The following is a 25,454-nucleotide window of genomic DNA, read 5'->3' on the forward strand; positions in this document are numbered from 1 at the left end:
TGCTTTGCTGGGCAAGTCCAGGGACCTTGGAAAGACCTTGCGAAGTCCCCAAATTTGCCAAAGATGCCAGCCACACTGCATAATCTCCTGCCGCCATCCCCACCCCCGCGCCCATATTTGTTGGTGGCCAGGCATTTTACGCAAGTCCGGGTACAGATGGGGGGAGCAAGCGAGCAGCGACCGGAGGGGCGGGCTGAGTGAGCGACAGGGCCGGTGCCGGTTCTCAGGGCCCAGAAGTTACTTCCAGGTCTGGTCACCAACTAGTTCGCACGGACCGGTGAGGACCAGCAGAAACCCACCACTGATCGATTGCAAAGGTCGGTTGGTAGGAGTGGAAAGTGACTTGATGGCATGTAATCAGTGCAAACCTCTTGCAAACGTCTTAATAGGCAGAGACAGGATGAGCCTGTTTTACCCCCTCCTATCAGGAGATGGCGGTCAGATGGGCAGCATTGATGCCTAGAAAGCCGTGGATATTTCTTTGTCATATGTCCACCATAAATGATAAAATCTCTTATTTACGTTTCCAACATTTAAGGTGCCTTTATACATTCTTGAGAATTTCTTCAATGTTAAATACTAACAGCACAAGAACGATTTGGTACAGAGCTTCGTGCCTGAGCAGGGGGTTGTACTAGAAGACTTCCAAGGTCTGTTCCAACTCTGTAATTCTGTTATAGTCTTCAATTGTTCAAGCATTATATTACATCCAAAGTTCTTTGCCCACTGAATCATACAATGCTTTACATACTCATTCTGCAAGTTTAATTTCAATAGCAGTTTATAAACCTTAGACGTAATATGTTCAACAATTCATTCCAATTTCATTTTTCACAAAATCGCAACCATAGCTCTTTTTGTCTAGTTCATATCTTTCTTTCAATGGTAAATATACAAATCACTGGCAAACATCCTTCTGATTCCAACTCCTCTTAAGATTTGAGGAGAGTGTCACAATAATTCAATCATATTTGACCATAAGTCTGGCCTCACCACCATTTCTTTTCTTAAAAACGTCCTGGGAGGCACCCAAAGAGGAAGGCATTTTTAACAAAGTGATCTTTAAAATCAACATTTGCTTTAACCTTATGATACCATAAAGAGGTGTGCCATCAAAAAATTTATTCATGCCTGTCAAGCTCAAGGAAGCTCTTATTTTGGAGAGTCCCTCACTTTTTTTTGCCAGAAAACAACAAGCATCAAAATACAATTTCAAATCCAGTCAATTCAAACCTCTTTCCTTAGCACCTTGCAATGATTTATGTTTAATTTTTTGTTTTATCCCCTTCCCATATAAACTAAGAGATGTCCATCTGCCATAGTTTAAATTGAGTTTCAGTTATAACATTTAAAGTGTGAAAGAGAAATAGCATTTTTAGTCAACAAGTGTATTTCGTGATTGAATGTATATTTGAACTTGGATTTCAGTAATCTTCAATGTGTCAAATGAATCATAATTAACATTAGAAGCTACACTATATTGCCAAAAGTATTTGCTCACCCATCCAAATAATCAGAATCAGGTGTTCCAATCACTTCCATGGCCACAGGTGTATAAAATCAAGTACCTAGACTGTTTTTACAATCATTTGTGAAAGAATTGGTGGCCCTCGGGTGCTCAGTGAATTCCAGCGTGGAACTGTGATAGGATGCCACCTGTGCAACAAATCCAGTCATGAAATTTCCTCGCTCTTAAATATTCCAAGTCAACTGTCAGCTGTATTATGAGAAAGTGGAAGTGTTTGGGAACGAGAGCAACTCAGCCACGAAGTGGTAAACTCGTCCAACAACAGCGCGTGACCTCACAAATGGGCTTCTGGAAGAATGGTCAAAAATTCCCATAAACACACTCCTGAACCTTGTGGACAGCCTTCCCAGAAGAGCTGAAGCTGTTATAGCTGCAAAGGGTGGACCGACATCATATTGAACCCTGTGGATTAGGAATGGGATGTCACTTACAGTAAGTTCATATGCGAGTAAAGGCAGGTGAGTGAATACTTTTGGCAATATATTGTATTTCAGCATTGTGGCATGTTTGCTTTTTACTTGTAGTGTATACTTTTTCACATCTTCTGCAACCATTTCATAAAGAAACAATTTTAAACTAACACTTTTATTTAAATCTTACAGATGAAGAGGATACCAATAAGAGCACTCCGGACAACTGAGGAAACTAGCAACTTGGTGATGCATCACAGCAGGGAGAAGCCGTATAACTGTCCAGATTGTGGAAAACCTTTCATTGATAATTCCCACCTCGTGAGACACCTGAGAACTCACACAGGAGAGAAACCCTTTGAATGTCCTGATTGTGGGAAAAGTTTCAGTCACAATTCCAACCTGGTAAGACATCAGAGAACTCACACAGGAGAGAAACCCTTTGAATGTCCTGATTGTGGGAAACGTTTCAGTCAGAATTCAAGCCTGGCGAAACATAAAATGACTCACACTGGAGAGAAACCCTTTAAATGTTCTGATTGTGGCAGATGTTTCAGTCAAAGCTCCAGCTTGGTGGTACACCAGAGGACTCACAGAGAAGAGAAACCCTTTGAATGCCCTGATTGTGGGAAAGGTTTCAGTCAGAATTCCAACCTGGTGGAACACCAGACGACGCACACAGGAGAGAAACCCTTTGAATGTCCTGATTGTGGCAAATGTTTCAGTTGGAATACCAGCCTGGTGATACACCAGAGGACTCACACAGGAGAGAAACCCTTTAAATGTCCTGATTGTGGGAGAAATTTCAGTCAAAATTCCCACCTGATGACACACCAGAGGATTCACTCAGGAGAGAAACCCTTTAAATGTTCTGATTGTGGCAAATGTTTCAGTCAGAATTCCAAACTGGGGGTACACCAAAGGACTCACACAGGAGAGAAACCCTTTGAATGTTCTGCTTGTGGCAAAAGTTTTAGTCAGAATTCCAGTTTGGTTAAACACCAGAGGACTCACACAGGAGAGAAACCCTTTGAATGCCCTGATTGTGGGAAATATTTTAGTCAAAGGTCCAGCTTGGTGGTACACCAGAGGACTCACACAGGAGAGAAACCCTTTGAATGTCCTGATTGTGGGAAAAGTTTCAGTCAGAATTCTGAGCTGGTGATTCATCAGAGGACTCACACCGGAGAGAAACCCTTTGAATGTTCTGATTGTGGCAAATGTTTCAGTCAGAATTCCCATTTGGTTAAACACCAGAGGACTCACACGGGAGAGAAACCATTTGAATGCCCTGATTGTGGGAAAGGTTTCAGTCAGAGTTCTCACCTAGTAAGTCATCAGAGGGCTCACACAGGAGAGAAACCCTTTGAATGTCCTGATTGTGGGAAAAATTTCAGTCAGAATTCCAACCTGGTAGAACACCAGAGGACTCACACAGGAGAGAAACCCTTTAAATGTTCTGATTGTGGCAAATGTTTCAGTCAGAATGCCAAACTGCTGAATCACCAGAGGACTCACTCAGGAGAGAAACCCTTTGAATGCCCTGATTGTGGAAAAGGTTTCGGTTGGTATACCAGTTTGGTTAAACACCAGAGGACTCACACAGGGGAGAAACACTTCAAATGTTCTCATTGTGTGAAGAGTTTTAGTCAGAATTCATACTTGGTGATACACCAGATGACTCATACAGGAGGGAAGCCATATGAGTGTCCAAATTGCGGCAAATGTTTCAGTTGGAATTACAGTTTGGTTAAACACCAGAGGACTCACACAGGAGAGAAACCCTTTGAATGTCCTGATTGTGGGAAAGGTTTCAGTCAAAGGTCCAGCTTGGTGGTACACCAGAGGACTCACACAGGAGAGAAACCCTTTAAATGTCCCGATTGTGGGAAAGGTTTCAGTCAAAGGTCCAGCTTGGTGGTACACCAGAGGACTCACACAGGAGAGAAACTCTTTGAATGCCCTGATTGTGGGAAAGATTTCAGTCAGAATTCTCACCTAGTAAATCATCAGAGAACTCACACAGGAGAGAAACCCTTTGAATGTCCTGATTGTGGGAAAAGTTTCAGTCACAATTCCAACCTGGTAAAACATCAGAGAACTCACACAGGAGAAAAACCCTTTGTATGTTCTGATTGTGGGAAATGTTTTAGTCAGAATTCTGAGCTGGTGATTCATCAGAGGAATCACACAGGAGAGAAACCCTTTCAATGTTCTGATTGTGGCAAATGTTTCAATTGGAATTCTGAGCTGGTGATTCATCAGAGGACTCACACAGGAGAGAAACCCTTTGAATGTTCTGATTGTGGCAAATGTTTCAGTTGGAATTCCAATTTAATCAAACACCAGAGGACTCACACAGGGAAGAAACACTTTGAATGTTCGGATTGTAGGAAGAGTTTTAGTCAGAATTCACACTTGGTGATACACCAGATGATTCACAAAGGAGGGAAGCCATATGAGTGTCCAGATTGTGGAAAACGTTTCAGTTGGAATTCCAGGTTGGTTAAACACCAGAGGACTCACACAGGAGAGAAACCCTTTGAATGTCCTGATTGTGGGAAAGATTTCAGTCAGAATTCTCACCTAGTAAATCATCAGAGGGCTCACACAGGAGAGAAACCCTTTGAATGTCCTGCTTGTGGGAAAGGTTTCAGTCAAAGCTCCAGCTTGGTGATACACCAAAGGACTCACACAGGAGAGAAACGCTTTGAATGTTCTGATTGTGGCAAATGTTTCAGTCAGAATTCCAACCTGGTGAAACACCAGAGGACTCACACAGGAGAGAAACCCTTTGAATGTCCTGATTGTGGCAAATGTTTCACTCAGATTTCCAACCTGGTGAAACACCAGAGGACTCACACAGGAGAGAAACCCTTTGAATGTTCTGATTGTGGCAAAACTTTCAGTCAGATTTCCAACCTGGTGAAACACCAGAGGACTCATACAGGGGAGAAACACTTTGAATGTGCTGATTGTGGTAAAAATTTCAGTGAGAATTCCAAACTGGTGAAACATCACAGGACTCACACGAGAGAAATGATATGAATGTTCACATTTTGGAAATAGGTTCGATCGGAATTGTGATCTACTGATACACCAGAGGACTGATTCTGGAGTGAAGACATATGAGTGTCCAGAGCGTGGGAAAAGTTTCAATCTGAATGTCAACCTGGTGAACAACCACAGGAGAGAAACACTTTGACTGTTCTGGTTGTGGGAAGAGTTTTAATCAGAATTCACACTTGGTGATACACCAGATAACTCATATAGGAAGGAAGCCATATGAATGTCCAGATTGTGGGGAAAGTTTCAGTCAGAATTCCAACCTGATGAGACAGTAACCTTATCCCCAGTTTATTTGCATTATTGATGGAGGTTTTGCCAAATGCAATTAGGGATTGAAGGTATTGGAATACAAAAGAAAACTAAAATAAATTTATTTGCAGATGATGCATTATTAGCATTTCAAAATCCCATTGTTAAATATTTAGATATTGACATACCAAAAATATTCAGCAGTTAAAGAAAATAAATTATGAAAAGGTAAAGAAAGATATAAAATAGATAAATATGAGAAAGTAAAATTACCATGGTTTGGAAGAATTGGAATGATAAAAATGAAAGTATTACCAAAGTATTACCAAATGGACCTGACCCAAATAATTCAGGCCCCCACACATGAGGGAGGACACACACTGGATCTTATTTTTGTCTCTGGCCAATGGAGGAGTGTCAGGGGGAAAAAAACGCCCTGGGGAAATCTGAGATCAATGGATCGGGCTGATTCCCTTCCGCATATCTTTTGAGATATTAAGAAAAATAAAAGTCTTTAAGAAGTATTCTAATTAATAAACAAACTTTAATAATAAAATAAAAAAAGTAAATGAAACAGAAATAACTAATGGTTACATTTTGATAATAAAAAGCTCCGGTTGCCAAGTTGGCAGCCGAACAAAGAAGAAAGGAATTCTGGAATGAGTAACGCATGCGCAATAAATCACTTTCAGATAAGAAGTTTTATGACCTGCGCAATAACTCTTTCTTAGTTTAACTCTTGAGTGTCAATTCATTCAGTTCAGGCCTAGCAAACTTTTTAACATCGTGACACCCCTTCTTTTGCTAGTCTGGGCTGACGTCATCAAATCATCAATTAAGGCACATCTTCTTTCGCAGATACTCGTGTTGATTTGCGGCAAGTGGTTTGTTAAGCAGGTCTGCGATCTGATCATGTGTAGAAACATATTGCAATTTAACAAAACCTTGCTTAACTAATTGCTTTGTGTTTTGATAACGAATGTCAATGTGTCTGGACCTAGAACCTGTGAAATGTGACTCAGAAATATAAACAACAGATACATTATCTTCCATCACGGTGATTGGTCGAATCGGACGTGTCCAGATATCTGTGATCAAAGCATCAAACCACGTTAGAGAATTACAAGCATCTGAAACACAAGCATATTCAGCTTCAGTAGATGAACATGAAACAAAACTCTGTTTTCTCACTTGCCAGTAAACAGGACAACCATTTAGGAACATCATGTAACCAGAAGTGCTTTTGCGTGACTTCTTGTCGCTCGCCCAGTCAGCGTCAGCAAAACAAATCAACTTTGGTTGATCAGTGTGTGTTGGTTCTAGCAATAACTTCATGTGCTTAGTGTGTTTCAGGTATTTCAACAACTTCTTAATGCATGACCAATGAAATTGTGTTGCCTTACCTACGTGTCGTGATAAAAAATTAACACTAAGTGCGATGTCAGGTCTGGTCCAACTACTAATATATAATAGTGAACCAATGACTGAACGATAAAGTGTTTGATCCTCGAACTCAGGACTTGGTTCATGTGTTAAGTTGTGAAAATCTGTTTGCATGGATGTCTTTGTTGTGCTAGCATCTTTCATGTTGCAATGATGTAGAATGTGGTCAATTTTCTCTTCTTGTGAAAGACTAAACCCCTTCTGTGTCTTTTCAATTTGAACACCTAAATAAGTGCTAATGTGTCCTAAAGATTTTAGTGTGAAGTATCTCTGCAAACTTTTGGCAAAAATCTCACTCATTTTCTTATTTGGACCAATATAAACAATATCATCAACATAAACAATAATTATCTCATATGCATTGTTAGATCTTTTGGTGAACACGCATTCATCAGTTTCGGACTTAATAAAGCCCATTGAATTTAGTTTGTCAGTAAGACATAAATACCACATTAAACCTGACTGTTTCAGACCATAAAGACTTTTGTTCAGGAACCAGGTATCCCCTTCTTGCTTTCGGAATCCTGGAGGGCTTCTCACGTAGATCTCTTCATCTAGGTCTGCATGTAGATAAGCTGTGTCCACATCAAATTGGAAAACTTCTAAACCAAGAATAGTTGCAGTGGTTAAAGCAATTTTTACACTTTCAGTTCTGACTGTTGGTGAGTAAGTGTTTGTGTAGTCCTCAGGATAACGTTGAGCGAAACCCTGAGCTACAAGTCTGGCTTTGTATAAAGACTCACCATTCGGTTTCTTCTTGATTCTGTAGACCCATCGAGTGCCAATGACTTTCTTGTTTGCTGGAGGTTTTGCAGGTGTGAATACATTAAGTTTCTTTAAACTGTCCATTTCATCCTGCATTGCATCATACCACTTGTCTTGTTCTGAATCAGGAAGCTGTTTGATTTGTGTGAATGTCTCTGGAGGAAGAGTAACGTTGCAAATCAAAGGTAATGGTGACTTTGTCAGTTGCCATGAATAACATTGTGGAGGGATTCCTTTTGTGGCCCTCTTGGAGCGTCTAGGAGCAACAGACCAGTCTTCTTCATCATCATCATCATCCTCGTCCTCACGTTCGTCGCTAGCATCAGCATCCGCGGCTTGCGAAGACGGAACATCAGGTTGTGAAGAACTGGTAGAAGGAATATTTGCCTGTGAATTATCATCAGGCTGCGTGGCATCTGGAACACCATCTCTAGGAAAATAAACTTCAGGATCATTGGAATGAATCCTGGACCAGTCAATATCTTCCTCAAAATTAGCAGATTGTGAAATGACAATCACATGTTTGGTATCAATGAATTTGTACCATTTTGAATTATCATCAATACCCATAAATCTCAGTCTCTTTGCTACTGTACCTCCCTTTCTTCTTTGACTTAAGGGAGTGTTCACCATAGCATATGAACCAAAAATGTGGAGGTTCTTGAGATCAGGCTTGTAGCCATACAGCATGTAGAAAGGAGTTTGATTGATTACACTGCTCCAAGTACGGTTGACAATGTAATTTGCATACTTGATTGCTTCACCCCAGTATGTGTTACTGAGATTGGCATCTTCTAGAAGACAACGCATCATGGTTTGTAGAACCCCTTGTCTTCTTTCTATGACTCCGTTATGAGCCGGTGTATATGGAGCAGATGTCTGATGAAGAATTCCATTCTTACGCATCCTGTCCTGGAAACGCTGAGACATGAATTCTGCACCACGGTCACTCTGGATTCTGGCAATGCGAACTTGGTATTGTGTAGAAACAAACGCTGCAAAGTCTTTAAAGATCTGAAAGGTCTCAGATTTCTCTTTCATAGGATATACAAATCCATATCTAGAATGATTATCTACAATTGTTAAAAAATACTTTCTGCCACCAAGTGTTGGTGGGAAAGGACCCACTATGTCAGTGTGTACCAAATCAAAAATGCGTGTTGACAGGCGTGTAGCGTGTTTGGGAATTGCAGCCACCTTGGATTTAGCCTTTTTGCAAACCGCACAATCCAAAAACACCTTACACCCCTTTAGATCCAAACCTTTTGCGAACTCTGGCATCTTTCTAAGAACACGGAAACTGGCATGCCCCAATCTTCTGTGCCACTTGTGAATACACCTGGAATGTAAAGGTTTACCAGTTAGTGAATTCTCAACATTAACAGTTTCATGAGGACCCTCAGGCTTGCTTTGAGCAACCTGTTTCTGTTTTCTTTGTTTGTTGGCTTTAGGAGCCTTTGGCACAGTAACGTTTTCTCTCTCTGGGACAACTCTCTCTGGGTTCGCGTTGTGCCTTTTTGGAGTTTGCATACTTGCCTGTGCTTGCCCTTTAGGCTTTGGCTTTAAGTAATAAACACCACCAATCAGCATAGTTTCAGCAATAATATCTCCATCTTTAACTAAGTAACTTGCTTTTTCGAGGTGGTGAACCTGGAACTTTAAATCTCTAGACAAGTGACTTTGACTAAGCAAATTACTGGTTGCTGAAGGTATGTAATAAACATCAGGGATGTGTGTATCGAGCTCTTCAATGGAAACAGTTCCTTTTCCCATAACCTTACAAGTGTGGTTGGTGAAGGAATACAGTTCTCGATACTCGGGCTCTGGTTCGCCCATCTCTGTGAAAAGTTCCCTTCTGTGGGTAACGTGCACAGCTGCTCCACTATCTAAAGTCCACAAAAGACGTCTGTCGAATTTTGGATCAGGTTGTGGAACGTTGGTTATGGCCAGTGTTACAAGTGGAGCTTGTGGATCACGCCTTGGACCACGACGACCTTGTCTTCCGCCTCTACCTCTGCCTCTGGAGTCTGTTCCTCTGGGCTGGTACGTGACGGGAGCTGGAACTTGTTGGGGACAATCCCGGGTGTCATGTCCCACACGGTTGCAGGTGTAGCATTTTGGCATCCTTGGAGCGTAGCCTCTTCCTCGGAAGGGACGTCTGGCTGGAGCCTTTGACGCTGGGGGTCGTTGCAGATGTGGTGTAGCTAACCTGATAGCTTCGTCTTCCACTAAAAGTCTGCAAACGTGGTTAACTGTGCGTTGAGCAATAGGCACGTAGTTAATCTTTGCAACAGCATCTTTCCATTCATAATTCAATGAGTTAATGATGATGCTAATCATTTGGATATCATCGATTACATGGCCATTTTGTCTCAATTCACTTCTCATTCTTTTCAGTTTGGTCAAATGTCCACCAATTCGTTCACCAGGTTTCAACTTCGAACCATGGAACTCAGACATGAGCAAACATGAAGATTCAATTGAAACGGGCCTGTAGCAATCTTCCAAAATAGCCCAAATTTCTTGGGCAGTTGCATCAGGTGGAAAGATACCTTGGATCTCAATTTCCATTGACATGAGCAAAGTCGTGATAGCTCTGTTTTCCAGGTCTCTCATTGCAGGTGTCCAGGGCTGAGAAGGAGGATTAAAAATCATGGAATGTGTGCCTTCTCTTCGAAGCAAGAGCGCAGTTTCACTGACCCAGGCTTTATCATTCTCTCCTGACTCCTTTAATTTGGACTCACCAGTCAAGGGGGTGACTGTGAATACCTGCTGAGGAATGTGCATCGGAACAATTTGTTGATCTGGTTGCAAAGCTGGTTGTTGAACCAGGGGATGCTGGGGTTGCATCATTGGCCTTTGCGTGGCAACATCAAATTGGCTTCCTCGAATTCGCCTTTGGCTTTGCCTTTTTCCATCTAGGGAGGATTCCACACCGCCAGGGGGTGTTGAAGACTTAACCTTTGGAGGCAAAGTTTTGGCTTCTAAAGGGCTCATAGCTAAATCTTTAAAACTTTCACGAAGCTGCATCATCTTTTGCTGTAATAATTTTTCTCCGCCAGCAGATGGCAGTGCAGCCTCACTTTTTGGCTGCAGTCGTCTATACGTATGCGGAAGTTCAGTTGACTCAAAGGGACCACGTGACCTTGGTGATGTGTACATGTCTCTTTGTTCTAATTGACCAATGAACTCTGTGGGGTGTGTCTTAGGCTGTTGTTTTGAAGACAAGATGGCGTCCTCAAATATTTTGGGAGTGGGGGAGCTTCTCCTACTTCTCTTCATCTCCTCAAAGCACATTCTCGCCTCCCTAGCATATTTTTCAAAACGTTCTATTTGATCAAGATAGCTTTGCATTTCTTCGTCATCATCTGGGGGGAATTCATAAAATCTGCTTTCTACGTGGGAGGATTTTTTTTTTTTTTGCCGGCAGTTGCCATTCATCAAGTGTCTGATAATCTGCGAGGGTCTGGGAATGGAGTGGCTTTGGTAAAGTGGGAAGTTTTGGCTTGGCCCCCAAAAATTCATAATCTCCTGGAGATATTTTAGAAGGAGGAACCACTGACCTCGTTTTGTGGATGTCGCGTCCTGTAGCTCCTTCCCCCACATCTGGCTCGGCACCTGAAGGAATTTGTTGTTCCTGAAGCACGTTTTGATCTTGCTTCTCTGTGTCCGAGGGAGCCTCCTTGTCAGAAGAAGCTGATCCATCTGTGCTTGCCCCATCTTTCTTTTTCTTTTTTTTTCGACATGGCTAATTAGCCTTAGTCGGTTATCTTGAGATAGCGCGAAGGGAAAATACAGCCATAAATTGTAGCCATCTCAGCTGGTATCATCAAACCAACCTCTGCATTCCAAGTTGTAAGGGGGAAAAAAACGCCCTGGGGAAATCTGAGATCAATGGATCGGGCTGATTCCCTTCCGCATATCTTTTGAGATATTAAGAAAAATAAAAGTCTTTAAGAAGTATTCTAATTAATAAACAAACTTTAATAATAAAATAAAAAAAGTAAATGAAACAGAAATAACTAATGGTTACATTTTGATAATAAAAAGCTCCGGTTGCCAAGTTGGCAGCCGAACAAAGAAGAAAGGAATTCTGGAATGAGTAACGCATGCGCAATAAATCACTTTCAGATAAGAAGTTTTATGACCTGCGCAATAACTCTTTCTTAGCTTAACTCTTGAGTGTCAATTCATTCAGTTCAGGCCTAGCAAACTTTTTAACATCGTGACAAGGAGTGATCTGGGAGTAGGGGATTTAGGTATCACCCCCCTGTCATGGTCTGATCACTCACTGCTCTGGCTCGACTTTCCAGCCGCTACTCCCCACCGCGGGGAGGCAGAACCAGAGTGCCCAAGATGGTTCCGCCCCAGGCGCCTGATGGAACCTGATAGGTTCCAAACGGAGCTCGGGCCACTTCCTGTAGCCCTGACCCACACCCGTTCGGAGGACCTAGTGGCTACATGGAATAGTGTGGCCGCTGGGGCCTTGGACCGGGTGGCGCCTTTGCGGCCTCTCTTGCGGCAGTGAACCACCCAGGCTCCTTGGTTCACCGAGGAGCTGAGGATGATGAAGCGCCACAAGAGACGTCTAGAGAGCAGATGGAGATCATCACGCTCTGAATCCGACCAAACTCAGGTAAGAGCCCATTTACGGACTTACCTTGTGGCGTTAAGAGTGGCCAAGCGTCAGTATTGTGCCACTCTTATTGCGTCCGCAGATAACCGCCCTGCCGCCCTGTTTGGGGTGACCCACTCCCTCCTCCAACAGAGGCCGCGGGAAGCTCCTCTGCAGGGCAGAGCAGAGGAATTTGGGGAGTATCTGCAGGACAAAATCGCTCAGATTCAAAGCGAGTTGGTCCCTACTAGTGGTCTGGAAGGGACGTCGGAGGCGGGTCGTGAGGTCCCATTCTGGGAGGAGTTTGACTCTGTTGCTTCCGAAGATATGGACAGGTTGCGTAGGCGACTGTGAGCCACCACATGTTTATTGGACCCATGTCCCTCCTGGCTTGTACTGGCATCCTGGGAGGTCACACGAGGCTGGCTCCAGGAGTTAGTCAACACTTCCTTGAGTGAAGGGTTTCTGCCAGCCGCCCTGAAAGAGGCGGTGGTGAGGCCCCTCCTCAAGAAGCCTTCCCTGGACCCAGCTCTGTTAGCCAACTACCGTCCCGTCTCCAACCTTTGCTTTCTGGCGAAGGTTGTAGAGAGTGTGGTGGCACAACTGTTTCTGCGCCACTTGGAGGAAAATGATTATCTGGACCCGCGCCAGTCCGGTTTCCGGCCCGGCCATAGCACGGAGACGGCATTCGTCGCGTTGGTGGATGATCTCTGGAGGGCCAGAGATGGGGGTTGCTCCTCCATCCTGGTCCTATTAGATCTCTCGGCGGCTTTCGATACCATTGACCATGGTATACTACTGCATCGATTGGAGGGGTTGGGGTGAGGGGCACCGTTTTGCGGTGGTTCTCCTCCTACCTCTCTGGCCGAGTGCAATTTGTATTGGCAGGCGAGCAGAGGTCGACCTCAAGGCCGCTCTCTTGTGGGGTGCCACAAGGGTCGGTCCTCTCGCCTCTCCTGTTCAATACATATATGAAGCCGCTGGCCGAGATCATTCGTGGGTTTGGGGTAGACTACCATCTGTACGCGGATGATACCTAGCTGTACATTTCTACCCCAAACCACCCCAACGATGCTATCAAAGTGATGTCCCGGTGTCTGGAAGCCGTACGGATCTGGATGGGAAGTAACAGACTCAAGCTCAACCCGTCCAAGACTGAGTGGCTGTGGTTACCGGCGCCCCGGTTCAACCAGCTTACCCCATCACTGGCCATTGGGGGCGAACGTCTGGCCCCCGTGGATCGGGTACGCAATTTGGGCATCCTTCTGGATACCCGGTTGTCCATGGATGACCATGTGACAGCCGTGGCCAGGGGGGCGTTCCACCAGGTTTGCCTGGTGCGCCAATTGCGTCCCCTATTGGGCCGGAGCGCCCTTCGCACAGTCACTCATGCGCTTGTGATGTCCCGGCTAGACTACTGTAACGCTCTCTACATGGGGCTCCCCTTGAGATGCACCCGAAGGCTGCAGCTGGTTCAGAATGCGGCCGCGCGGGCAGTCTCGGGAGTCTCTAGCTACTCCCACGTAACACCTCTCCTGCGCGGGCTGCACTGGCTGCCTGTGTAATACTTTTTGTATTGTTAATTTTTGATGTATTTACCTCCTCCATGCCACATGCCTTTATATTTGATTGTACGGTGCCCCGAGTCCCTTCGCGGAGAGGGCGCGACTGATAAATTGAATCAAATAAAATAAATAAATAAATTTATTTTTTATAAATTGTACAGGGGTTGTTTAATTTGATTTTTACCTATGTGTATGATACAATACAATACAATACAATACAATACAATAGTAGAGTTGGAAGGGACCTTGGAGGTCTTCTAGTCCAACCCCCTGCCTAGGCAGGAAACCCTATACCGTTTCAGACAAATAGCTATCCAACATCTTCTTAAAGACTTCCAGTGTTGGGGCATTCACAACTTCTGGAGGCAAGCTGTTCCACTGATTAATTGTTCTCACTGTCAGGAAATTCCTCCTCAGTTCTAAATTGCTTCTCTCCTTGATTAGTTTCCACCCATTGCTTCTTGTTCTACCCTCAGGTGCTTTGGAGAATAGTTTGACTCCCTCTTCTTTGTGGCAACCTCTGAGATACTGGAATAATGCTATCATGTCTCCCCTAGTCCTTCTTTCTCTTAAGCTAAACATACCCAGTTCCTGCAACCGTTCTTCATATGTTTTAGTCTCCAGTCCCCTAATCATCTTTGTTGCTCTTCTCTGCACTCTTTCTAGAGTCTCCACATCTTTTTTACATCGTGGCGACCAGAACTGAATGCAGTATTCCAAGTGTGGCCTTACCAAGGCATTATAAAGTGGTATTAACACTTCACGTGATCTTGATTCTATCCCTCTGTTGATGCAGCCTAGAACTGTGTTGGCTTTTTTGGCAGCTGCTGCACACTGCTGGCTCATATTTAAATGGTTGTCCACTAGGACTCCAAGATCCCTTTCACAGTTACTACTACTGAGTATGGTATCACCTATACTGTACCTGTGCATTCCGTTTTTGTTGCCTAAATGTAGAACCTTACTCTTTTCACCATTGAATTTCATTTTATTAGATAGTGCCCAATGTTCAAGTTTGTCAAGATCCTTCTGTATCTTAAGCCTATCTTCTGGAGTGTTGGCTATTCCTGCCAGCTTGGTATCATCTGCAAATTTGATGAGTTCCCCATTTATTCCCTCATCCAAATCATTGATGAAGATGTTGAAGAGTACTGGGCCTAAAACAGAGCCTTGGGGTACTCCACTGCATACTTCCCTCCATGTAGATGCAGTTCCATTGAGAACTACACGTTGAGTGCGGTTGGTCAGCCAGTTACCAATCCATCTGGTGGTGATGCTGTCTAACCCACATTCTTCTACTTTATCTAGTAGTAGGTTATGGTCTACCTTATCAAAAGCCTTACTGAAGTCCAAGTAAACTATATCAACGGCATTCCTCTGGTCCACTAATTTTGTCACATTATCAAAGAATGCAATAAGATTAGTCTGGCATGATCTGTTTTTGACAAATCCATGTTGGCTTTTGGCTATTACTTTGTTTGCTTCTAGGTGTTCGCAAATTCGTTGCTTGATTATTTTTTCCAGAATCTTTCCTGGTATTGAGGTTAGGCTGATAGGTCTGTAGTTTCCTGGATCTAATTTTTTCCCTTTTTTGAAGATGGGAACCACATCAGCTCTTTTCCAGTCCTCTGGTAGTTCCCCGGTGTTCCAGGATCTCTGAAAGATATAATTCAGCGGTTCTGAGATCTCGTCTGCTAGTTCCTTCAGAACTCTGGGGTGTAATCCATCCGGTCCTGGTGATTTGAACTCATCTAGGGTAGACAGGTGCTCACTTACCATTTTCTTCCCTATTTCAATTTGTGTTCCTAATTTTGTGGTGCTGCTTTTGATAGGTTGGACTGTTTTATCCCTTTGTGTAAAGACAGATGCAAAACATGAGTTAAATAGTTCTGCTTTCTCCCTGTTGCTTGTCACCTTCTTGCCACTTTCTCCTAGCAATGGACCAATTGTTTCCTTAACTTTTTTCTTGTTTTTAACATGTTGGAAGAAGCTTTTTTTGTTAATTTTTACTTTTGTGGCAAGCCTTTCTTCATTGTGAGCCTTAGCTTTCCTCACTTCATCTTTACAGGCTCGGGCTATTTGCTGATATTCTGCCTTAGTTATGTCCCCCTCCTTCCACTTTTTATACTTACTTTTTTTGTCTTTCAGTTTGTCAGATAGTTGTTTATGCAGCCATGCTGGTTTCTTTTGGGAGCTGTTGTTTTTCTTCTTCATTGGTATTGTGTTAGACTGGGCCCTTCCAATCTCACCTTTCAAAATTTCCCAAGCCTCCTGAGTTGCTTTCCCCTCGAGGATTCTCATCCATGGAATTTTTCCCAAGCTCTCTCTAAGTTTATTGAAATTAGCTTTCTTAAAGTCCAAGACTCTAGTTTGACTTTGTTCTACTACTTGTGTTTGGATAATGTTGAATTCCAATATTGCATGGTCACTTGCCCCCAGGGTTCCTATGGCTTCAACACCTTCTATCATTTCCTCTCTGTTAGTGAGAATTAAGTCCAGTATGGCTGATCCCCTTGTTTCCTTCTCTACTTTTTGGAAAACAAAGTTGTCTGCTAGGTTTGTTAGGAACCTGTTGGATCTTCCACTTGGTGCAGAGTTTGTTTCCCAGTTGATGTCAGGGTAGTTAAAATCTCCCATTACTATTGTGGTGTGCTTCCTACATACCTTAGTTAGCTGACTAGCAAAAAGTTCATCTTCTTCCTCTGCTTGGTTGGGTGGCCTGTAGTATAGACCTATGGCAATGTCATTTCCCCCACAACCTTTAATATTGACCCAAATGCATTCAAGATAGTTCTCATTATTGTTGTGCTCTATTTCTGTAGAGACATAGTTATTTCTTATATATAGTGCAACTCCACCTCCTCTTTTATTTGGTCTATTTCTTTTAAATAATTTAAATCCTTCTAGCTGTATGTTCCATTTGTCAGTTTCATCCCACCAAGTTTCTGTAATGGCAATAATATCATATCTGCCCTCTTTTACTTGAATTTCTAATTCTCCCTGTTTATTCCTCATACTCTGTGCATTGGTATATAGACATTTGAGTCCATTTTGATTGACCTTGTGTTTACTGTCTACATAACCTGTATTATGCCTGACTGCCCCTATTTTCTTGCCACTGTTTGTATGTTTTAAATTTATTCCTGTACACCGCCCCGAGTCTCTCCGGGGAGAGGGGGCGGTCTAGAAATTAAATAAATAAATAAATAAATAAATAAATGAATAAATAAATAAATAAATAATTTTTTTGTTTTGGGTGATCCCAATTAAATTCACAGATCAAGAATTAAAGCAAATAGAAGCTGATGGAAGTGTATTGTAATGGAGGTAAGAGAGCAAGAATAAGTAAAGCATTATGGTACAAACCATTAAAAAGTATGGGGTAGGTCTCTCTCATACGCATGCGTTGGCCAGCTGATTTTTGGCCTTGATCTTTGGACGTTTTTCATTCTCCAGATGCTTCCCTGAACCTCTAGTTTTACACCCTCTCCAGTCTTCTAGAAAGTCTCTGGAGCTTGGGGAGGGAGAAAAACAGACCCACTAGGCCCACCAGAAGTCAGAAAATGGGCCGTTCTGGCCTCTTGATGGCAGGGAGGCTGTTTTCACCCTCCCCAGACTCCTATAAAGCATCTGGAGCCTGGGGAGGGGGAAAAACTGATCTACCGGACCCTCCGGAAGTCAGAAAATGGGCCATTCTCCTATGATCATGGAGACAGCAGCCAGACTGGGTTGCTCTGTCCAGTAACCAATTGGACTGAGTCTACACTTGTGATGTCATCGAGCCCTGGTGACTCCTCCCAGTTTAGACTCAGTCCAACTTGGACTAGCTGTGAGAATTGATTTCTGCTCAAAATTTGGTTTTTTTTCCGCACTAATTGGCATTTTTCCCCAAATTCTTTTCCAATTGAAATATTTTTTTATTTTATGTTTTTCCCTGCTCTATTGAGTGGGAGATTCAAATCTGCTTTCAAGGCTTTCTCTCAGCCACCTGACTGTCTGCGACCATGAGCACGCTCCGGGATGCCATCTGAACTCAGTCAGACAACCCAGCTCACAAGCTACGGCTCCAAGGCTCTTTTAAAGAGGTGTTCGGCGCTCCTGGGCATCTGGAACCATCAGAGAGCCCTGCGGCCAGCCCTTTCACGCTTAGCAGCATTGGACTGAAGTGGCCATTCTGCGAGACGACCGGTCATAAAGAGCAGCGGTGGCCATCTTGCGGCTTGGAAAAGCGCACGAAGTCGATGTCGGCCATCTAGCGGCTTGGAAAAGCACGCAGAGTGGTGGCTGCCATTTTGAGTGCCCAGCGACCGGAGGTAATCGCAGAGCAGAGGAGCGCCTGGCTGCAAGACTGGTGAGATCATTGCCAACTTATCTTCCCTGTTTTGGGGCTGGCATCTAGCAGCATGGCTGAGCAACCTGGGGTGGTAACTGTACCGGATAAAATCCTAGAGGAGGCAAGGCCATCGGGCGTAAGGAGCAGCCACAAAAGGGTAGCTAAGGAGGCTCCTGTTTCAGGGAAGACTCCCAAAACTTCCAAGTCCTCTACTAGAGCTGAGGAATGAAGACAAAAGGCCTTAGAGAAGGAATTTCAGCAGGCCCAAAAGCAACAGGCGAACCAGGACCTCCAGGCCACTCTCCCCCTTCCATGGGGAATCAAGCTACCTCCCCTGGTCCCCCCCCGAGTTACCACCCATGGGCCCTTGCCCATCCTTGGATGATTCAGATGGGGAGTTGCCCTCTTCAGCCTCATCTTCCTCCATAGAGCCTGACACCAGGGGCAATTTCTTTGTTGTCCCTCTCAAAAGAAATCGCACCTTTGAACAAGCCAGCCTCCCCACAACTCAGTGCACAGGGGTACCTTCAGCTTTGCTCTCCTCCCCTACAGAAATGGCAGCCATAATTTCAGAAGCCATAAAACAAGGCATTGCTGATGGGCTCCTCACGCAGGCTGCTGTGCCAGCTTCCTCTGATCGTCCTAACACTCTTTTCTTTGAACCTACAGTAGAAAAAGAAATTATTCCACCTCCAAAGATCTTCATGAATGTGGTCCAATGACAGTGTGATTCCCCTGGTACAGGTCCACAACCAACCAGCCTCAACAAATGCCGCTATAATGTCGCTCCAGAACTCACCAAATTTCTTGAAACTCCTCCAGTGGACGTGTCGGTTGCGGCTTTGTCTTCATCCACAGTGGTCTCTGGAGCCCCTGAAGAACTCAAGCCTGAGGAAAAAAGGTCAGATCAAACGTTAGTTAAAGGTTATCAGGCTCCTGCCTGGGCAGTTTGGGCCTCCACAGCCACTTCCTTTTTCTCCAGGGCTGCATTGCACCCACTGATACCAGGTCACACAGGGATCTGAACAAGATTAGGGCTGCCATTGAATATTCAGCATATGCTTCCTTAAACGTTGCCAGGTTTGCTTCTAAAGATATGGCCGCTTCGGTCATGGCCAGGCGCCTGCTATGGCTCAAACCATGGCAGGCGGATGTTCGTATCAAGTGGCGCCTTGCAGCCTCCCCTTTCAGTGGCACTCATCTCTTTGGGGCTCCCTTGGATCCTTACCTCACAGAATCTAAAGATAAAGACAAGTCCTCTCCTTTGTATACAAAAAACAGGACAGTCGTCCCTTCACTTTCTATAGAAGGTCGCCCTTTCGGCCAATGTATGGAGGATCTTCTTTCTCCCGTCCACAACGTCAGTCCCTCACCCCCAGACAGGGATCCAATCAGAACAGGTCCAACCAAAACGCCCAACGTTTCCCCCCAAAGAAGTCTTACCGGGGAGGAGGTAACTGCCATTTCTCTAATCACAAGTGATTATCTGGACTCTCTTCCGATAGGGGGTCACCGCTAGGAGGAGACCACAACAGACAGTTGGGTAATCAAAGCAGTCAAATTCGGCCTCCTGGAATTCCTCTCCACACTCCCAGGAACACTTTGTGCCATGCTCAATATCCCAGTGCCCTCACAAGACGCTACTAATGGATCGGGCCACACAACATCTGCTAGAGATATGGGCCATCCAACCGGTCCCTCCCCATCAGAGGGGTCAGGGTTTTTATTCCCGTCTCTTTGTGGTACCAAAGGCTTCTGGGGGATGGAGAGCGATCCTGGACCTAAAGTCATTGAACCGCCACATCGTTTATCAGTGGTTCAAAATGCACTCCCTCCACATCATCCTACAGGAGTCAGAAAGGGCGATTTCCTCACCTCGGTAGTCTTGACTGAAACTTACCTTCACATTCCCATCTTCGCAGACCACCGAAGATATCTCCGGTTCTCTTATGGGGGGAGGCACTTCCAGTACCGAGCTCTTCCGTTTGGTCTCTCCTTCACCGAAGGAGTGAATCTCAAGAAGAGCAACCTCGTCCCCGGGACTCACATTTTACATCTCGGAGTCGTCATAGACACCGTGGCAGAGAGGGTATTTCTGTCCCAAGACTGCATCCTCAGCCTCAGGGAGTTAGTCAAGAGGGTCTTGCGCCTTTGCAAAGTGTCCCTGCTTCTGCTATCCCAGTTCTGGCTGCTGATGCAAGAAGCCAACCTGTTATGCCATTGGGCGGAATCTCATCTACCATCTCTCAGGGCAGAGCACATCTCAGGGACCTCCAACGTTCAGGCAGACTGGCTGAGTCGAGCCAGAATAGACCAGGAGGAGTGGAGTGTTCACCCGGACCTCTTCCATCGACTCACGTTTCGATTCGGCCTACCAGTACTAGACCTGATTGCGACAGTGGACAACAACCAAGTCCCCAGGTACTTTTCGAGGTTTGTAGACCCCAATGCAGAAGGGGTAGACGCTTTCAGGTGCCAGTGGCCTAGGGTTTTCTATATGTATTTCTGCCGCTCCCGCTCATCCAGAGAGTAATACAAAAGATGTTGGAACAGGAAGCAGAACTCTTACTCCTGGCGCCCCACTGGCTGCGCTGACCTTGGTTTGCTAACCTCGTGACACTATCGATCTCCCCCCTCATGGCACATTCCATGGTCACTGGTCTCTTTTCATCAAGGGTCAGTCCTACATCCCGACCCCCAGTGGCTGCAATTAACCGCATGGCGATTGAGCAGCAAGCCTTAACAGCTGACAACATCTCCCTCAATGTCATCGCTATTATTCAGGCATCTCATAGGGGTTCTACGAATCGTATTTATGATGCCACGTGGCGAGCGTTTGCTCTCTGGTGTTCTAACCTCTCTATTGATCCATTAAGGGCTTCCATTCCTCAAGTGCTGGACCTCTTACAGAAAGGGCTTGATCAAGGTCTCACCCCAAACACATTACGGCGACAGGTGGCTGCTTTGTCTTCCGTTCTAGATGACTCTTTCTCAGAACATCTTTCCATACGTCCCTTGATCCGGAGATTTCTCCATGGAGCCTCAAACCTCTGGCCTCCTGTCATCCATAGATACCCTACTTGGGATTTGCCACGGGTCCTGGAGGCTCTCACTTCCTCTCCATTTGAGCCATTAAGGTCCACGTCATTAAAATTGCTGTCACTCAAGATTTTGTTTCTGATGGCTATAACGTCGGCTAGACATATTTCAGACTTGGCTGCCCTGTCTGTGAGGCACGATCTGTGCATATTCCACCCAGACCGTGTTGTTTTGCGACTTGATCCAACTTTCCTGCTGAAGGTCAATAGCCGATTTCACAGGGGCCAAGAATTGACCTTACCTGATTTCTGTCCGGCTCTTCGTCACAAGAGGGAGCGTAAATGGCACACCCTTGATGTACGCCGACCACACAGCCTCGCTCCGCCATTCGGAATCTCTTTGTCTCTTTTCGCCAGGCGTCTTTGGGAACCAAGGCTTCACCGTCGAGTCTGGGGCGGTGGATCAGAGCCCATTTTAAATTGACTTATGAACTTCAGTCCTTGCGGGTCCCGTAGAACGTTGCAGCCCACTCTACCCGGAGTGCGGCAACTACGGCAGCATGGTCTACACAGGCTACTTTGAAGTTTGCCAGGCAGCCACATGGACGTCTCCCACAGTTTTCATACGCCACTACAAATTAGACAAGTATGTGCCGGCGGATGCAGCTTTTGGCCGCAGAGTGCTGCAACAACTACACGTACCTTAACGTTCCTTACTCTGTTGTCCCCACCATAGTGGACAGACCATTCTTTGGTACGTTCCAATCTGGCTGCTGTCTCCACGATCATAGGAGAATGGGTGTTGGTTTTTATCTGATATGCTCATTCTCTGTGAAGTGGAGACAGCAGCCAGCCCCACCCTAGTATAAGTCACTCTAACCGGAACTTTTTGTGCAGAGAGAGAGTACGCTTTTGGCAGTTATTTTTTTGTTTCCCAATTATCACTTGAGTCTACAGTCTACTTCATCTAAACTGGGAGGAGTCACCAGGGCTCGATGACATCACAAGTGTAGACTCAGTCCAGTTGGTTACTGGACAGAGCAACCCAGTCTGGCTGCTGTCTCCAATTCACAGAAGAAAGAGCAGATCAGGTAACAACCAACGCCCATTTCCAGCCTCCGGAGGTCTTCCTGGGAGCATGGGTGGCTGTTTTCGCCCTCCCCAGGCTCCAAGAAAGCTGTTCACACTCATGCACAGAGCAGTGGGGGGCTGTTACACATGCATGCGCAGGGGGCACGGCATTGGGGGCATTAATTTATGGGTGTGGCCACGTGAATGCACACAATAGCACATGCACACGTGCTTTCGGCACACGAGGCAAAAAAAGTTCGCCATCACTTTCTTATAGAAACATATTGGTTTAAAAAGGGTATTAAAAAATGGTAAGGAGGATACAAAATTCCTTTTTAAAAAACTTGGTGGAATTATGGAAAAAATGGAGATACCGGCTAATGCCAGTGCTATAATGAAATTTGGAGTATGGCAACAAATGATAAATTAACAACAGAAATTAAACTTAAAAAAGGGATGATTAAGGTAAATAATTATAATGAAATATGGGGGGATTTTATAAAATCAGTGTTGGTGGAAGGCAAAGGGAATAAACCTACTCAAGAATATATGTTGTTTAGGAGGGTGTAAGGGTATAATTGGAATATATTGTATATCTAAGAAATATAAGGGGGCGAAAGGTCTCCTGGGGGTTCGGGTGCACTGTAATATGTTTTTTTTCCTTTTTCTTTTGTCTTTCCTTTTTGTATTCAGTTGTATATGTACTGTTTGTATTATTTGTGCTTAAAAAAATTAAAAAGGAATTCCATCTTGGTGAAACATCAAATCACACGTACAGGAAAGAAACCGCACAGGTGTCCAGATTGTGGGAAAGGTTTCAGTCGGATTTCCAACCTGGTGATACACCAGAGAACTCACCCAGGAGAAAAACCCTTTGAATGTATGGATTGTGTGAAAAGTTTCAGTAATCATTTTATCCTGGTGAGACACCAGAAGATACATACCGTGTTTCCCCGAAAATACGACAGGGGCTTATTTTCTTTTGCCCCACGAAATATGCCATTGGGCTTATTATCAGGGAGGGCTTATTGTTTTGGGGCTGCCGGGCAGCTGCTCCCTTGTGAACTGGCTCCCGAAGAGCTGGGCACAGCCTCAGGGGCGAAGCAGCCATGAGGTAACCATGCTCACGAGCAGCCGCCCGGGAAATCCCCTCTCCAGCCGGGAAGAGCGCCATTCACTGACCTAGGGGATAATCCCTAAGGTGCCAAGCCATGTGGTGCTCTGCCCGCCCCCCAGCTCCCGCGGCTTTGCACATTCGTGATACCCCCTAGGTCAGTGCATGGAGCTCTGCCCGGCTGGAGAAGGGGGTTGTGCGAGCGCCTCTTCCGCCCGCAGCTTCACCAAGCCCTTGCGCAGCTCTCCCAGGCCACCGCCGCTGGTACAAGTACATACACGGTACAAGAGAGAAACTATACAAATGACCTATAAGTAATGTAGGTTTATACACAGGAGAGAAAGTCAAGAAAATCCACATTAGGAAAAAGTTGATGAGTTTAGAGAAGGGTTAAATTTCATTTTTGATCTCTCATTGGAAGTGTAGGTGAGAAATTGACTATTTAAGTTTCGGCCTGATTCATTTTACTGAAAGATATCTCAATAGTAGATCTGTGATTGGAGAGAAAAAATGGAAAATATTAATTTGATAAAGGTGTACTATCTGTTGTTTTCTTTGTTGTTATCAAGCCTTTCCCTCTCCACAGAATCCCTACAAGCTTTGCCCTCTCACACAGGGTTGCTATAGGTGTTTCCCTCCCCCAAAGGGTCTCCACAAGCCTTTTCTCCATCCACAGGGCCCCCAAAGGCATTTTTGCTCTCCCGCTGCATCCCTGCAATCCTTAGGCATGAATCACACCCCACCAGGCCTCCCAGCCTCTTGCTCCATACCCTTTGAAGACCTCTGAAGCTGGTGAAGAAGGCCAAGACACATATCCCATGGCCACATGGCTATGTCCTGGAACCAGCCCTTATTTTCAGTGCCCGGCATTCAGAGGTGGTATTCAGCCAGTTCGCATCAGTTCCGTCAGCATCATATTCTTCATGCATGCACATATGTCTGAAGAACATGGTGGTGACGGCAGCAACTTTATCACTGACTGGAGAACTTTTCGGTGGCCTGCGGCCAGCCACTGCCTCTTTGAGAGCCGCTTTATAAAGCAGCTTTCAAAGAGGCAGCCACAGGCTGGCAAAAGGGCCTCCGGTTGGGGAAAAATCCTCCGGCTTCGCCACCATGTTCTTTGTGCATGCGCACTGCTTTGACTTGCAAGTCTAAGGGGGGTGTGTGCATGAAGAAAATGGCAGCAACAGTGATGGACTTTTAGCCAGCTTGCGGCCAGGCGCCACCACGAAGATTTTCTTTGTTCACCGTAGAGAGGAGCAAGTGGAAGACGGGAGCCAGGCCCTTCAACGAACCCCCCCATCTTCCTGGGTGATGAGAACGGCTGCAGCCAATTATTTGACTGTTTCACTGTTGGGAAGAAGCAGTGGCTCTGGCTGCCTGCTTTGTTCTCTAGCCCCTCTCCTTCCCTCACTCGGCTGCTACCGCCAGAGTGCCACCAGTGCAATTGCGGTGTGTGTAGTTGGGGCACGGACCGTTTGGCGCTGAGGTAGAAGCAGCCGTGGCTGCGGGGAAAGCCGACAAGATGTGGAGGAGTTGCGAGCACGTTGTACCGCCGATAAAAGCAGTCCTTCTTGAGTCAATTTGGACATTAAGGTTGTAAAAGAGAAATTTTTGCCTCCGGTTCGGTGTCTGTGGCTAAATAGTGGTGGGGGATCATGTGACTGAGTGGGTGTGGGCGTGAGTGACATCACATTGGCCCCACCCATTCAGTCACATGCCCCCCACCTCGCCATGCCCAAACCGGTGGCAAAAACCTGTGAAACCCACTGCCGGGATTCATCCCTGGGCCATTTGATGGACTTGTGGAACCAGCTGCCATTTTGTCACACTTGCCTTAGCTGGTGGCAGCTGCTTCTGAGTCATTGTCACGTGGGAGAGGGAGAAACTGCTCTGTTTCGCTACCTTAACACTGCAGATGAACCTAATAGAGAAGAGCTGTAGGAATATTGAGTGGAGGAGAAAAGGGATGATGGCTTTGATGACAGGATCTTCAAGTTTATTAGCAACTCCTGGGTCTTCTTCCACTTTCAACAACCTGAAACAACTCACATGGCCCTCTATGTTTATTACATTCCAAAGGAAGTGAGAGGACGACAGGGCACTTAGGTGCCAGGAAAAAGGTTATAAAATACAGCTTATCCCCCATGATCCCCCCTCCCTTCATTTGAATGGCAATATCACATTAGGGATCTGACACATCCATTGTACTTCTGGGCAGCAGAAAGAAAATGCTCTGCCATTGGATACTGGT

At 45.2% G+C, this 25,454-nt stretch overlaps 3 protein-coding genes across 2 annotated transcripts in view; all 3 read left to right on the top strand.

Moving 5' to 3' along the window:
• Nucleotides 1-19,496, top strand: part of LOC309384227 (uncharacterized protein) — a gene marked incomplete at its 3' end in the record, with an annotated part of 83,442 nt that extends 63,946 nt beyond the window's left edge. Inside the window, exons 2-4 of the mRNA XM_081937468.1 lie at nt 2,131-3,739; nt 18,722-18,878; nt 19,058-19,496. Of these exons, the coding sequence (XP_081793594.1) occupies nt 2,131-3,739; nt 18,722-18,878; nt 19,058-19,496 (2,205 nt within the window). The remainder of the gene's footprint in view (nt 1-2,130; nt 3,740-18,721; nt 18,879-19,057) is intronic.
• Nucleotides 1-25,454, top strand: part of LOC309384276 (uncharacterized protein) — a 259,594-nt gene that overhangs the window by 42,090 nt on the left and 192,050 nt on the right.
• The window catches only part of LOC309384290 (uncharacterized protein), a 185,993-nt gene continuing 179,390 nt past the window's right edge, over nt 18,852-25,454 (top strand). The window contains exon 1 of the mRNA XM_081937611.1: nt 18,852-20,449. Coding sequence (XP_081793737.1) covers nt 19,587-20,449 — 863 coding nt within the window. The 5' untranslated portion in view covers nt 18,852-19,586. The remainder of the gene's footprint in view (nt 20,450-25,454) is intronic.

This window comes from Natrix helvetica, assembly GCF_964273705.1.
Source record: "Natrix helvetica genome assembly, chromosome: 1".
NCBI lineage: Eukaryota > Metazoa > Chordata > Lepidosauria > Squamata > Natricidae > Natrix > Natrix helvetica.